The 14258-nt window shown below is 35.8% G+C and overlaps 1 protein-coding gene across 18 annotated transcripts in view; it reads right to left on the bottom strand.

Annotated features, from left to right (window-relative positions):
- The window catches only part of CSPP1 (centrosome and spindle pole associated protein 1), a 142511-nt gene that overhangs the window by 16814 nt on the left and 111439 nt on the right, over positions 1-14258 (bottom strand). For 17 of the 18 annotated variants that reach the window (XR_011170688.1, XM_069100061.1, XM_069100062.1 and 14 more), the window contains 4 exons: positions 13909-14045; positions 12470-12610; positions 10723-10769; positions 9821-9884 (listed from right to left, as the gene is read on the bottom strand). Coding sequence is in view for 17 of the 18 variants with exons in the window: in XM_069100061.1 (XP_068956162.1) it covers positions 9821-9884; positions 10723-10769; positions 12470-12610; positions 13909-14045 (389 nt within the window). In the remaining variant the exon portion in view is untranslated. The remainder of the gene's footprint in view (positions 1-9820; positions 9885-10722; positions 10770-12469; positions 12611-13908; positions 14046-14258) is intronic. The other variant, XM_069100069.1, reaches the window with a different exon arrangement.

Raw genomic sequence — 14258 nt, 5'->3', positions numbered from 1 at the left:
ACCTGCTCCAACTCCCCTTCTCCCCCCACCCTGAAAACATAGTAACTATCGCCCCAGGGCAAAACCCTCAACAGTAAAGGCTTGGGAACCCTAGAGGAAGGGTGTGACTAGGGCCCTGCCTCAAAATGGGTAGAAAGCAGACTGCAAAGACAAAGACTCTGGAGTCCTACTATCCTCAGAGGGAGGAACCAAACTCAGAGGGAGACAATGTGGACTCCACACCCACAGCTGAAACATCAACAGGGAAAGGGTCCCAAGCACAGAAAGCTCAACTAGATGAGCTCAAAAGGAACTTTGAAAACCAAATGAGAGAGATAGAAGACAAAATGAATAATTCTTTCAAAACCAAAATTGCAGAATTAGAAAAACATTATAATGAAGAAAACATCTCCCTTAAAAGAAAAGTGTATGATATGGAAAAGGAGCTCCAAAAACTAAACAAGGAAAATGATTTGCTAAAAACTAGAATCAATCAAATTGAAACAAACAACTCTATGAAGAACCAAGAATTGGTCAAACAAAACAAGAAGAATGAAAAATTAGAAAAAGAGGTAAAATACCTCAATGGAAAAATAACTGACCTGGAAAACAGATCCAGGAGAGGTAATCTGAGAATCGTAGGCCTACCAGAAAATCATGATGAAAAAAATGAGCCTGGACAACATTCTCCAAGACATCATTCAGGAAAACTGCCCTGAGATACTAGAACCTGAGGGTAAATTAGAAATCGAGAGAATCCATCGGACACCTGCTAAAAGAGATCCCAAACTGAAAAGTCCTTGAAATGTTGTGACCAAACTCCAGAACTACCAGGTAAAAGATAAAATACTTCAAGTGGCCAGAAAGAAACAATTCAAATATCAAGGGTCCACAGTGAGAATTGCACAGCATGTGGCAACCTCTACACTGAAAGATCGGAGGCAGTGGAATTCAATTTTCCACAAGGCAAAAGAGCTCAGGTTACAACCAAGTATCACATACCCAGCGAGACTGAGCATATTCTTCCAGGCAAAGAGATGGTCATTCAACGATATAACAGAGTTCTAGATCTTCCTGATGAAAAAGCCAGCGCTCAATGGAAAATTCAACCTCCAATTACGAGATGCAAGAGTGACATAGAAAGGTAAACAAGGAAAACACACACACCCTGCTATTTGATAAGAGCAAACTGGTTATAGACAAGTAGAGGGTATGAGTATAAAATATACAAAATGAGTAAAAAAAAATCTTATTAAGGGCTACAAAGGGACTGCAATGGAAGAAGAGGAATGAATGAAGTGGAAAAGGATAAATTATGCCGCATGAAGAGGCATAAAAACAATACAGCAGAGGAAAAGAAGGGAAGGGAGATGAGTATTATATGAGTTTTTTCCTCATTGGGTCTGGTGCAAGGAGGGAATAACAACCAGTTAAGCATAGGACTCTATGGAGAAGAAACGCAAAAAGTATCATTTTAGAGGGAAAGAGGGAAGGGAGAGGAGCTTCGCATGAGATTTCTTCCTGTCACTCTTGGTGCGAAGAAGAAATAACATGCTTCATTAAGTATAAAAATATCCTACAGGCAGTAGGAGCGGGAAAGGGCTATGAAAGGGGGTAGGGTGTTAGTAGGGAGGGAAGAAGTAAGGGGAAAGGGGAGGAAAAGGGAGGGGGGCTGATAAGGGAATACTGAGGGAGGCGGTGGTCAAAAGGAAAACTATTAAGGAAGGGAAGGGAGAAGGGGGGAAAATATGAGCATTAACAGGGGAGGGAAAGAAACAGATAACAATCAAATGTAAATGTGAATGGAATGAACTCTCCCATAAAACAGAGATGGATAGCAGAATGGATTAGAAATCATAATCCTTGGGGCGGCCAGGTGAGTATGAGCACCGGCCCCAAAGTCGGGATGACCTGGGATCGAATCCAGGCTCAGATACTTACCACCACACCCAGAAATAACTGGCCGTGTAAACTTTAGCAAGTTACTTAACTCCAATTGTTTTAAAAAAAGGAAAAAAGAAATCATAATCTTACAATATGCTGTTTACAAGAAACACATCTGAAACAAAGGGATACACACAGGGTAAAGATAAAAGGCTGGAGTAAAATATGTCATGCCTCAGCTAAAGTAAAAAAAGTAGGGGTAGCAATCCTTCTCTCAGATAAAGCAAAAGCAAAAGTTGATCTAATTAAAAGAGATAAGGAAGGAAACTATATCCTGCTAAAAGGCACCATCGAGAATGAAGGAATATCATCATTTAACATATATGCACCAAGTAGTATAGCATCCAAATTCCTAGAGGAGAAGGTAAAAGAATTAGAGGAAGAAATAGATAGCAAAACTATACTAGTGGGGGACCTTAATCTCTTCTTCTCTGAACTTAATAAATCCAACCTTAAATAAACAAGAAAGAAGTTAAGGAGGTGAACAGAATTTTAGAGAGGATAGGTATGATAGATCTCTGGAGAAAACTGAATGGAGATAAAAAGGAATATACTTTCTTCTCAGCGGTTCATGGCACATACTCAAAAACTGACCATGTTCTAGGGCATAAAAACCTCACAATTCTATGAAGTAAGGCAGAAATATTAAATGCATCCTTCTCAGATCATGATGCAATAAAAATTATATGCAATAAAGGGCCATGGAAAGACAGACTAAAATATAATTGGAAATTAAACAATTTAATCCTAAAGAATGAGTGGGTAAAACAAGAAATTATAGAAACAATCAGTAATTTCATTCAAGAGAATGATAATAATGAGACAACATACCAAAATCTGTGGGATGCATTAAAGGCAGTTCTTAGGGGAAGTTTTATATCCCTGAGTGCACACATGATTAAATCAGAGAAAAGGGAGGTCAACGAATTGGGTATGCAATTGGAAAACCTAGAAAAAGAACAAATTCAAAATCCCCAATTAAATACTAAATTAGAAATATTGAAAACCAAAGGAGAGATTAATAAAATGGAAATTAAGAAAACTATTGAATTAATAAATAAAACTAAGAGCTGGTTTTATGAAAAAACCAACAAAACTGATACAACCTTCGTCAATATGATTAAAAAAAAAACCCAAATTATCAGTATCAAAAATGAAAAGGACGAATCTGCCTCCAATGAAGAGTAAATCAAAACAATAATTAGGAATTATTATTCCCAATTGTATGCACATAAATTTGACAATCTTATTGAAATGGATGAATATTTACAAAAATACAAGTTGCCCAGATTAACTAAAGAGGAAGTAAATTACTTAAATAACCCCATCTCAGAAAAAGAAATTGAATAAGCCATCAGTCAACTCCCTAGGAAAAAATCTCCAGGGCCAGATAGATTTACTAGTGAATTCTATCAAACATTTAAAGAACAACTGATTCCAATACTCTACAAACTATTTGGGAAAATTAGTGAAGAAGGAGTCCAACCAAATTCTTTTTATGACACAAATATGGTACTGATACCTAAATCAGGAAGAGATAAAACAGAGAAAGAAAATTATAGACCAATCTCCCTCAGGAATATAGATGCAAAAATTTTAAATAAAATATTAGCAAAAAGACTACAGCAACTTATCTCAAGAATAATATACTTTGATCAGGTAGGATTTATTCCAGGAATACAAGGATGGTTTAATATTAGGAAAACCATCAGTATAATTAATCATATCAACAATAAAACTAGCAGGAACCACATGATCATCTCAATAGATGCAGAAAAGGCTTTTGACAAAAATACAACATCCATTCCTATTAAAAACCCTAGAAAGTATAGGAATAAATGAAGCCTTCCTTAGAATAATAGGTAGCATCTATTTAAAGCCATCAGCAAGTATTATATGTAATGGGGAGAAGCTAGAAGCATATCCCATAAGATCAGGGGTGAAACAAGGGTGTCCACTATCACCCCTCTTATTCAATCAGGTACTAGAAACGTTAGCAGTAGCAATTAGAGAAGAAAAAGAAATCAAAGGAATCAAATTAGGCAAAGAAGAGACCAAGCTATCACTCTGTGCAGATGATATGATGATATACTTAGAGAATCCTAGAGAATCAAGTAAAAAACTACTTGAGACAATAAATAAATTTGGCAAAATTGCAGGATATAAAATAAACCCACATAAATCCTTGGCATTCCTATATATTTCCAATGAAATTCAACAGCAAGAGATAGAAAGAGAAATCCCATTTAAAGTTACTGTAGACATTATAAAATATTTGGGAATCTACCTGCCAAAACAAACCCAGGACCTGTATGACCACGACTACAAAACACTTTTCACACAAATAAAGTCAGATCTAACTAATTGGAAAAATATCAATTGCTCATGGCTGGGTCAAGCTAATATAATAAAAACCAGACAATTTTACCTAAATTAAATTATATATTTGGTGCCATACCAATTAATTTACCAAAAAACTACTTTACAGAGCTAGAAAAAATAGTAACAAAATTCATTTGGAAGAATAAACAGTCCAGAATATCAAGGGAATTAATGAAAAGAAATGCTAGGGAAGGTGGACTAGCTATACCAGATTTCGATCTGTATTATAAAGCAGCAGTCATCAAAACTACTTGGTACTGGCTGAGGAATAGAGGAGTGGATCAATGGAATAGATTAGGCACACAAGATTCAAAAGTCAACAACTATAGTAATGTATTGTTTGATAAACCCCAAGACCCCAGTTTTGGGGATAAGAACTCACTATTTGACAAAAACTTCTGGAAAAACTAGAATATAGTATGGCAGAAACTGGGCATAGACCATAATCTAACACCATATAACAAAATCAAGTCTAAATGGGCACATGATCTAGGTATAAAGGTTGATACTGTAAGCAATCTCAGAAAACAAGGAATAGTTTACCTGTCAGATTTGTGGAGAGGGAAAGACTATGACTAAACAAGAATTAGAGAACATTATAAAATACAAAATGGATAATTCTGACTACATGAAATTGAAAAGCTTCTGTACAAACAAAGCCAATGTAACCAAGATTAAGAGGTAGGAGGGAAATTGGGAAAGAATTTTTACAACCTATATCTCTGATAAAGGACTCATTTCTAAAATATACAGAGAACTGAGTCAAATCTATAAGAATACAAGTCATTCCCCAAATGATAAATGGTCCAAGGATATGAACAGGCAGTTTTCAGAGAAAGAAATTAAAGATATCAATAAGCACATGAAGAAATGCTCTGAATCACTATTGATTAGAGAAATGCAAATCAAAACAACTCTAAGGTACCACATCTCACCAGTCAGATTGGCTAAGATAACAAAACAGGAAAATGACAAATGTTGGAGAGGATGTGGGCAAATTGGAACACTAATGCATTGCAGGTGGAGTTATGAACTGATCCAACCTTTCTGGAGAGCAATCTGGAATTATGCCCAAAGGGTTATAAATAATTTCATGCCCTTTGACCCAGCAATACCACTCCTAGGGTTATATCCCAAAGAGATCACAGAAGTGGGAGGAAGACCCATATGTACAAAAATATTTATAGCAGCTCTTTTTGTGGTGGCAAAGTATTGGAAATTAAGGGGGTGCACATCAATTGGGGAATGGCCGAACAAATTGTAGTATATGCATGTTATGGAATACTATTGTGCTATAAGAAACAAGGAGCAGATGGTCTTCATATTTACCTGGAGAGGCTTATATGAACTAATGCTGAGTGAGAAGAGTAGAACCAGGAGAAATTTGTACACAATTACAGACACAACGTATGTGTGATGACCAACTTTGATAGACTGGACTCTTCTCAGCAATATAAGTCAATCCCAAAAGACTCATGATGGAGAGAAATGTGTACATCCAGAGAAAGAACTAGAAAGAACTGAGTTTGTATCCAGATGGAAGCAAACTACCTGATCTTTTTCCTTTTCTTGTTTGGTTTTATGTCCTCTTTACCATTTTTCAATCTGTCTGATACAATCCACCTTTATAACCTGACTAATGTATAATGTGAAAGTATTTACAGATACTATACTTGACTGTATGCTGCCATGGGGGGTAGGGGAAGGAGGGGGACAAAATGTGAAACTCAAGGAATTGTGGAATTGAATCTTGTAAACTAAAAGTAAACCAACAAATTAATTTAAAAAAAAAGAATTCAAAAAATTAAAAAAAAAAAACTAATGTGATGATACTTCCAGGGAAGCATCAAAGGGAGGAACTGTGGGAGAAGTGAACAAAACTAGCTCCCACACACGTACCCCCGATGAACCCCAGAGACTAACTTCAGCAACTTTCCTAAGGTCAGCAACTGCTCACGAGTAACCCCTCACTGCCCTTGCCTTAATACACTCTAGCAGAAATCCTTGGTATTGCATCATGAATCTCCCTCATGACACCCCAGCCCACCCCCACTGTTTTTACAAACTTGTCTCAAGGCATACTGACTTCATCTTCTCAGTGATTTTATCGTGAGCTGAAGAACAAACACTAGCTGTTGTAGATGTTTCCTTCAGTGTCTCATTCTCATCTCTTATCAGTACCAAAGGACTTGGCTGCTGAAGGTGAAGGATTCCAGAGTCCTAGGAAAATTCTCCTCCCTTTCTGGTCCAATGGATAGATTTCTTTTATTTAACTCTATTGAGATAAATCTTTTACCTATCTCCCAAAGTTAAAAATGTACATTTTTCTCTAACAAGTATACTATTCTTTTTTGTATAATTGTTTTATAAAGTAATTTTTCAGTACTTTTTCTATAGAAATCTTACATTGAACTGTACCTTAAGAAAACATATATAAGGAATTTCTTGGGCCAGGCCTGGGGCTAAATGACACCCATGTATGCTTCCTGCACTGGCTAACAAGAATAAGTGGCTACTCACTTCACTCTTAATTGATTCTTCTGTCATTCAGTCATTTCAAGCATATCCAACTCTTTATGACCCCATTTGGGATTTCCTTCGCAAAAATATGGGAATGGTTTGCCATTTCCTTCTCCAGTTTTTTTTTACAGATAAGGAAACTGAGACAAACAGGGTGAAGTGACTGAGGCCAGATTTGAATGCAGGAAGATGAGTATTACTGACTCCAGGTCCAGCATGCTATCCAAAGCACCACCAGGTACCACAACTGCCTCCTTACCTGAAATATTATCAGACCTCAAGAACCCAGACCAGTGACACCCAGTACTACTATCTATAATTAACAGATGTTTGTCGAGTAATAAATGATGAACATTCTGTTGCTAATCAGTGTTTCTTTGAAAGATGCATCACAGGATCCTATCATTTCCTTCTTCCTTACCGCTTGATATCTGACATAAGGGTAGAAAAAAGGTTTGCTACACCTACTCTACTGATGTCACCTCACATTATCATGAATCAAGGACTATAGTTAATATAGACAAGTCAATGACAGTCAACAGTTGTTTTTCACTGATATTGACATTGCTCAAATTGTAGCATGTTATAAACCAAGATGTAACTTAAAATAATAATAATGGTGTACATTTTTACAGTATTTTGATCTATATATCTCTTTTCTCACTCTACTAGGCAGGCAAGTAAAAACAAAGTGACTTGTCTGTGTTTGGAGCCAGGATTCACAGTTCAAGTGAGTTTCCTAATTCCAACTCTAATGTTGCTTATACTGTGTAAAATTCTAGCTTTCTTGGTAAGAAACTTTAAAATGCTTAAGTTGTACTTGGAAAGAATTTTGTAGTCAATCACTGGTCTTAGAGTAATCAAGACCCCAGTTCAAATCTGGCCTCAGATACTAGTTGTTATATGACCCTGAGCAACTCACTTGGCCTCTGTTTTTCTAGTTTCCTCAACTGTTCAAAAGAAAAAAGGATATTAGCAGCACCCACCTTGCAGGGTTATTGTAAGGATCAAATGACAGAATATTTGTAAAGCACTGAGCACAGTGCCTCACCCCAACAGGTATTATATAAATACTTATTCCCTTCTTCCTTCTCCCCCTTAGAGTACAAGCCTCTTGAATGTAACAACTGGGTCCTTTTGGAATGTACACCTTCTCTTTCTTTCCTTCTACCTCTCAAAATGCCTAGGTTCTTTCAAAGAACAGTTCAAGTACCCCTTTTACATGAGAGGTTTGCTGGTAACTTCAGTTATTAATGCTCTATCCCTTTGATCATTGCTTTCCATCATTTTCTATATACTTTACATTTATTTTCTCAGTGTACCTGTTTCAATTGTCAAGTAGAATATAAGCCTTTGAATGTAATCCACAAACCCGTTTGTTTGTGATCTTTTTATCTTCAACACTCAACATCATGCCTGGCACATAGTAGACATTTAATAAATGTCTACTGAATTTACTGAATCTTTGAATCTCTAGCACATAGATAGCTTAGGGACTGGTTCATAAATATTTGTTAAATTGTTACTAGATAAGACAGATGATATTTCCAAAAGAAATCCATAAAATACCTTTATGTTACAATAAATGTATTCATCTTAAATTTTAATACAATACACACTTACAAAAGATCAAAAGTAATATTGCAAAATATAATGATCAGTAATGACTGAAAAGAAGAGATATGAGAGGACACCCCCAGCCCACCCTTTCATGAAGGTGAGGTCTACAGATGTTGCACAATACACATTTTTGTACTTTTTAGGTACTAATCATTTTTGTTGATTTTTTCCCCCTTTTTTGTCTTTAAAATATACTATTTGTTATACAGACTGGCTTTCTGGAAGGAGAGAGAAAGGTCCTGGAGAAAAAACTACAATGATGTGAAAAAGACATCAATAAAAACTTATTTTAAATTTTAATACAACAAACACTGAATTATTCTATTAGCTTAGTTATTTATTAGAAATTTTCCTGAAAGGAAATTTTGATTAATCCCATTGTATAGTATAAAATATCTTGGCTAATTAAAGTAGATGATAGACTTAATTATATGCTTATATATACTTGCAATAAATATTTATGATATACTTAATCATAAAATCGTATTGAAAATCATGTAAGATTTCATTATTCAGAAGACACAACAGAATCCTAAAATGCTTTAGGGTCATTACTATGGGTTTGTTTTCCCAAGAAAACATGGCTTCATAACGAGATATTATACTGCCAATATTTTGTAACAAAAGTTTAGATGCCCTTTTCCCCCTAGTTAGCAATAACTAAAGGATTTTAAAAACATTTTTTATATTTACATTAATTTATATTTTATATATTTATGTGACCTAGCCAAGGCTTTTGTGGGTGGATGCTGGAGATTTATGCTTATGCTTGTGATTAGCTCAGTTCCTGGCACATAGTAAGTGCTAAAATTGACTGACATCCTCAAAGAGCTCCATCTATGGATTGCTCCCAGCCAGGCCTGCACCTTATATGACAGTCTCTTTGCCAGCACAATGAACATGCACCAGGATCAAACCGCTGAGATTCTGCTCTATGATCAATCTATAAAGCAAGGCTCTTTAAAGAAGCTGCCTTCCAACAGGGTTCTGAGGTGAATGCTACAGCAATGAAAAGAATGCCACTTTGTCATCAAAGTGTAACTGGATGACTTATCTTCATAAGGGTGACGCTGAAGCACTTCCAGATCCTGAAGCATATTGTTAATTATCAAGATTAAATTATGTTCAATCTGAATTTGTTGTGAAGTGAATATTAATGGTGTATAACTGTTTAAAAACTGGGAATACATGAAGATATCTGAATATTCTTATTAAAATTTGCCAAGACAGAAAACTGCATTCTTTGATCATGGCAGCCAATACAGCAATTATTATATTAGATATGTTAACATGAAGAAACACAAGTAGTATGAAGAGCACTACCAATATTTTCAAGTGAATACAACTTAGGTAAAGTTAAAATAAATTTACTCACCAATAAAAGCACTCTCAGATGCCAAAAGAGAATTTTTCAGGAAATCCCTAGTTTCATTCCTAGGCTATAAAAGAAGTCATAAAGATTGACAATAAACATACTAGAGTGCCTATTTTTATTAAATCCAGTGTTGGACAGCACATCAGAATCACTAACAGAAAGCACAAGTTTGCCACAACATAAATGGTTTCAAGAAGAACCTACAAAAAGTGGCAGGAGAGTTGGCAAGGCATAGAAAGAGAGGTTCCAATTTGTTCCCCCAACTACTGCCACAAAGGAGGAATATACAAAAGTCAGCCACAAATACTGGAGATCAAGGCAGCTATAATGTGCTAGCACACAGCTGGCTGGAACTTCCTTAATATCATCAAGGCTACTTTGATTTTGTCTTTAGCTTCACTGAAACAAAACCTTAAGTAAAAGTCACTTCAACTTCCTGAGCCTCAGCTAGCCAAATATAGGGGCTGCACTGGAGGATCTCTTAGATCCCCGTCAGTTCTAAAATTATGTAATTCAATGGGAAAAAAACCCAGATATCCAAAAGTAAAAAAATCTCTGCTGAAAATTTACCACATAAAACTGTAAGGACTAAATGACAGATAAATGGTTTTTTACCATGCAAATACCTATAAAATATTTATCAAGATAACATACATAAATTTTTCTAGACGAAGATTATTTTGTGTCAGTGAAAGTAACCTGCATAAGATGCTTTAAAATGTTTTTCCAGCATTAAGATTATTTAAAGGAGGAAAGGTTATATTTATTTTTAATCTTCCAAAACAATATTCATGCACAGCCCCAAATAAGACTTCAAAGCTCTAAAATTCTGCACAGAACTGCTCCCAAAAATATTTTATTAAAGTGAAAAAGAAAGGTGGAAAAAGCTATTTGTGTCTTACCATTCTAGTATCTCGTAAGTTAATGCCAGCACTTGCATCAAGGTCAACTGCACTCAACCAAGATCAAAAACAAAATACAAAATTAAAAGTATTGAAACACAAACACAAATATATTTTGAAGTAAGTTAGCATCTTTCTGGCACCTGAAAATAAAAGGATGCCTTTTTACTGGAAATCTCCTATTAGTTACATTACAATATATTAGGAAAGTATTTTCATGTAAATACTTCCTTATTATTATACAATCACCCACAACTCTGCTGCTGTCACCATTAATTCCAGGAGGCAAGAAAAATTAGTGCACTGTAGCCTAAAGGGAAAGCTTTTTGCAAGAGGAAAGAAATTAATTCAAGATCCATAGCCTCTCTAAACTTTTAGAGAAATTCTTATTACAGTCTGACAGTTATATGTAAAGTAGTACAAATAGCCTCAATTTTTCAAAAAGGGATAGAGCAATGACAGTGATAAATTTGTCCAACATACAAGATTCATTCACCCAATTATCTATGCTATAAGTAATTATATGCAGTAGAAACTAAATTTTGGAGAAAACTGCTTAAAAGCTAAAAACATCACATTTTCATAACACATTTCGATGACCCTGAGAGAACAAACACCTTTTTTAAAGTGGCTCAGTGAGTGACAATCCAGAGCAAATGATTGCTAGCCACTAGCACCACGGCATTCTTATTTTAAATAAGTCAAATATCATAATAATTTAAATAAGTCAAATATCATAATAATAAAGAATCTACAAATATACACACACATTTAGGAAATAATTTAGGAAAGGTGTTTTGCTTTTCTATTACCTCATATAACTATTTTGAATGAGAAGGGTGAAATTTCCCATTTATTTTTTTTTGCTTTTTTTTTTGGAGGGCAGTTGGAGTTAAGTGACTGCCCAAAGTCACATGGCTTAGTAAGTGTGTTAAGTGTCTGAGGCTGGATCTGAACTCAGGTCCTCCTGACTTCAGGGCCAGTGCTCTATTCACTGTGCCACCTAGCCACTCCTAATTTCCCATTTCTTTAAAATGAGATGTTTTACTCTTTCTTTCCATTAATCTATTATGCTAAGAAGGTTATCAATAATGCCATAGTCTAGAAACTTGAAAAGGCTAAAAATTTAGCAATAACTAAAGGACAGAACTTTCACACATTGCAGGCTAAACCTTCTCTCCTCTCCCCTCCCCGGGAGAAAGGCAAATGAAACCAATATTGAGACTTAATTGATCTAAAGAATTAAGGTTCAAACAGTTGACTTGGCTTCCTCGTCTTCTAAGTATAAAAGTGCTAGGCACAAGGAGTTGGAGGTTCTTTAGGTCTGACCTGTGGTGCAATCATGTTAAATGCAGGGGCAGGGGAGTTGTGCCCACATGAATCAATGCCGTATCCTTGCTCAATATCATTTCCAGGCTTCCTTTTGGTAAATGTATCAGACAGTCTACCAGAGTTCTCACTTTGTTCCAATCCCAAACTTCAACATCAAAAACTGACCTGAGTCAAGGATGGCCCAAGTCTTTTTCCTATATAAATTTCAGAGTAGTATACATTAGTCCACATAAGAAAAATACTTTGTTAATAGTGCTGAATACACTCACACGTAGCTTCTTTTATTTTTTTTAATATGGAAGATGTCACAATAATTGAGCATACTTCCTTCAAAAGTAGGAAAACAACATGGTAAAGATTAAAATATTTTAATAATGTCTGAAATGACAAACTGTTTTAAGCATTTATTTCTTACCTTCTGTATTTTCTCTCATTCGAAGTCTATTCAGTCTCTTCTGCTGCTCTCTCAGCAATGCCTGCTGCTGAATCTCCAAGGTTTGATCATCTTTGGGAGACTCAGGATACATATATCTCAAATCAACTCGTGTTTCTGAATCTGGTATAAGAAATCAAATATTTTATATGTTACTATGTTATTTCCTTGAGAATGGATTTAAAATCTCATTTTAAAATAAGCTAACATGATTTATTTTTGGTCTAAGACAGTGAGAATGATAGGGAATATCCCTATCATCCCTCTCTGACAACTTCTACTTCTCTGGACAAATTCATTATGTATTCAATTTCTTCTGCTCTTCTGTTTTAAGTTTTTAAATTGTGCACTGAGAATTTTGATTTCCAACCTTTCCTGCTGTTGTATCATGGGTTCAGGGTAATTTACAAACATCTTTCCTCAGATAATAAAACATAGATTAATTTTTCTTCATGTGATAATACTTGTTCAGAGAATTTTTTTTTCTCTTTGAGATTTTACTTATTCCTCCTTCTGTTTGTATTCGCCTCTCTGTTAGTTTAGCTAGGTTCTTATTCAGGTTTTCTCTCTTGACCTTTTGATCAAGCTTTTCTCCTGCCTTCCCTACCATTCACCTCTGGGCCTCATCACGTTTTGGCCCTTCCCACCCTCAGACCACTGAGGCTGGGTCAGTAGGTGACCTCAGTCTCTTTGTATTAAGAGACATGAGGGTTGACCAGACCTGGGTCCCTGCCCTTTGTAACTTCCAGTGGGAAGAGAGTTATCTCTAAACGAATTTCTGGTCCCCTTTCCCTCATACCCGATAATTCTTCGCCTTTAGCCAATGGCTATGAATGGGGGGGAGTGGGCAGGGGTGCCTTCCGCCCTGCCCTGCTTTTGCAGTGTCTCCCCACGTCCCCATCCTAACTCTTGTCACTGTTTTCCTTTGTATGACTGAACAGAATTATATCTGTGAATCAAGAAAACACTCTGGACAAGTGACCGCAACAGGGGATCCTTGCAGCCCAAACCCAAGCCACAAAGACTGGGAGTCTCCTTTGGGTTCAGGGAATTGGTTATAGGACCATGATTTCAGAAGGAGCTTCATACAGTTTGCAAAAAAGCAGAGGCTTTCATTTTCTATTTTTAGAGGACATTAAATTAAAACTCTTTCAAGTTGTTGGGGTTAAACATATGGACTTTTAACCTTGTGTGGAGTTTCTAATTTATCATATGGATTCAGCTTTAGTTACATTTTATCTGAATCATAATTTCTTTCTTCTGAGGTTTTGGGATTAGATAACTTGGCAGAAAACAAGTAGTTTGTCATCTGCTGATCAGTCAGCTCTGGCATTCTAAAGAGGGGTGAAAGTTTTTTAAAGTTCTTGAACATGGGTAGAAAATGCTCACGTATCTATTTAAAGAAAAAGATGTCTACTTACCCGTGTCTTTAAGAAAATTAAAGTCACGAATATTCTGAGTAGTAGGATCTAGACCCTTGGAAGAAGGTCTTCTGACTGGAGCTTGCAATCGAAACCTGGCCATATCAAATATATCCATGGGATACTTTTCCTTTTTCCTAAGGATAGGTAAGATATAATAGTAAGTATAATCCAACAAAAGCAAATATGATTCAGTGTTTAAATTCCTATACCACAAACTTCATTTCTCATACTGACTGGGAATACCTTGAAAAATATCTTTAAAGTCATTTATACCATTTCTTCATATTAAAAATTATATTAAGGGGGAGGCTAGGTGGCACGGTGAGTAGAGCACCAGCCCTGGAGTC

The sequence above is a fragment of the Petaurus breviceps genome, unplaced genomic scaffold (assembly GCF_028583685.1).
Source record: "Petaurus breviceps papuanus isolate PSGF00001 unplaced genomic scaffold, PetGlider_PUasm1.0 38, whole genome shotgun sequence".
Lineage (NCBI taxonomy): Eukaryota > Metazoa > Chordata > Mammalia > Diprotodontia > Petauridae > Petaurus > Petaurus breviceps.
Note: the sequence above shows the minus strand (reverse complement) of the source record. Positions and strands in the feature narration are given on the sequence as shown.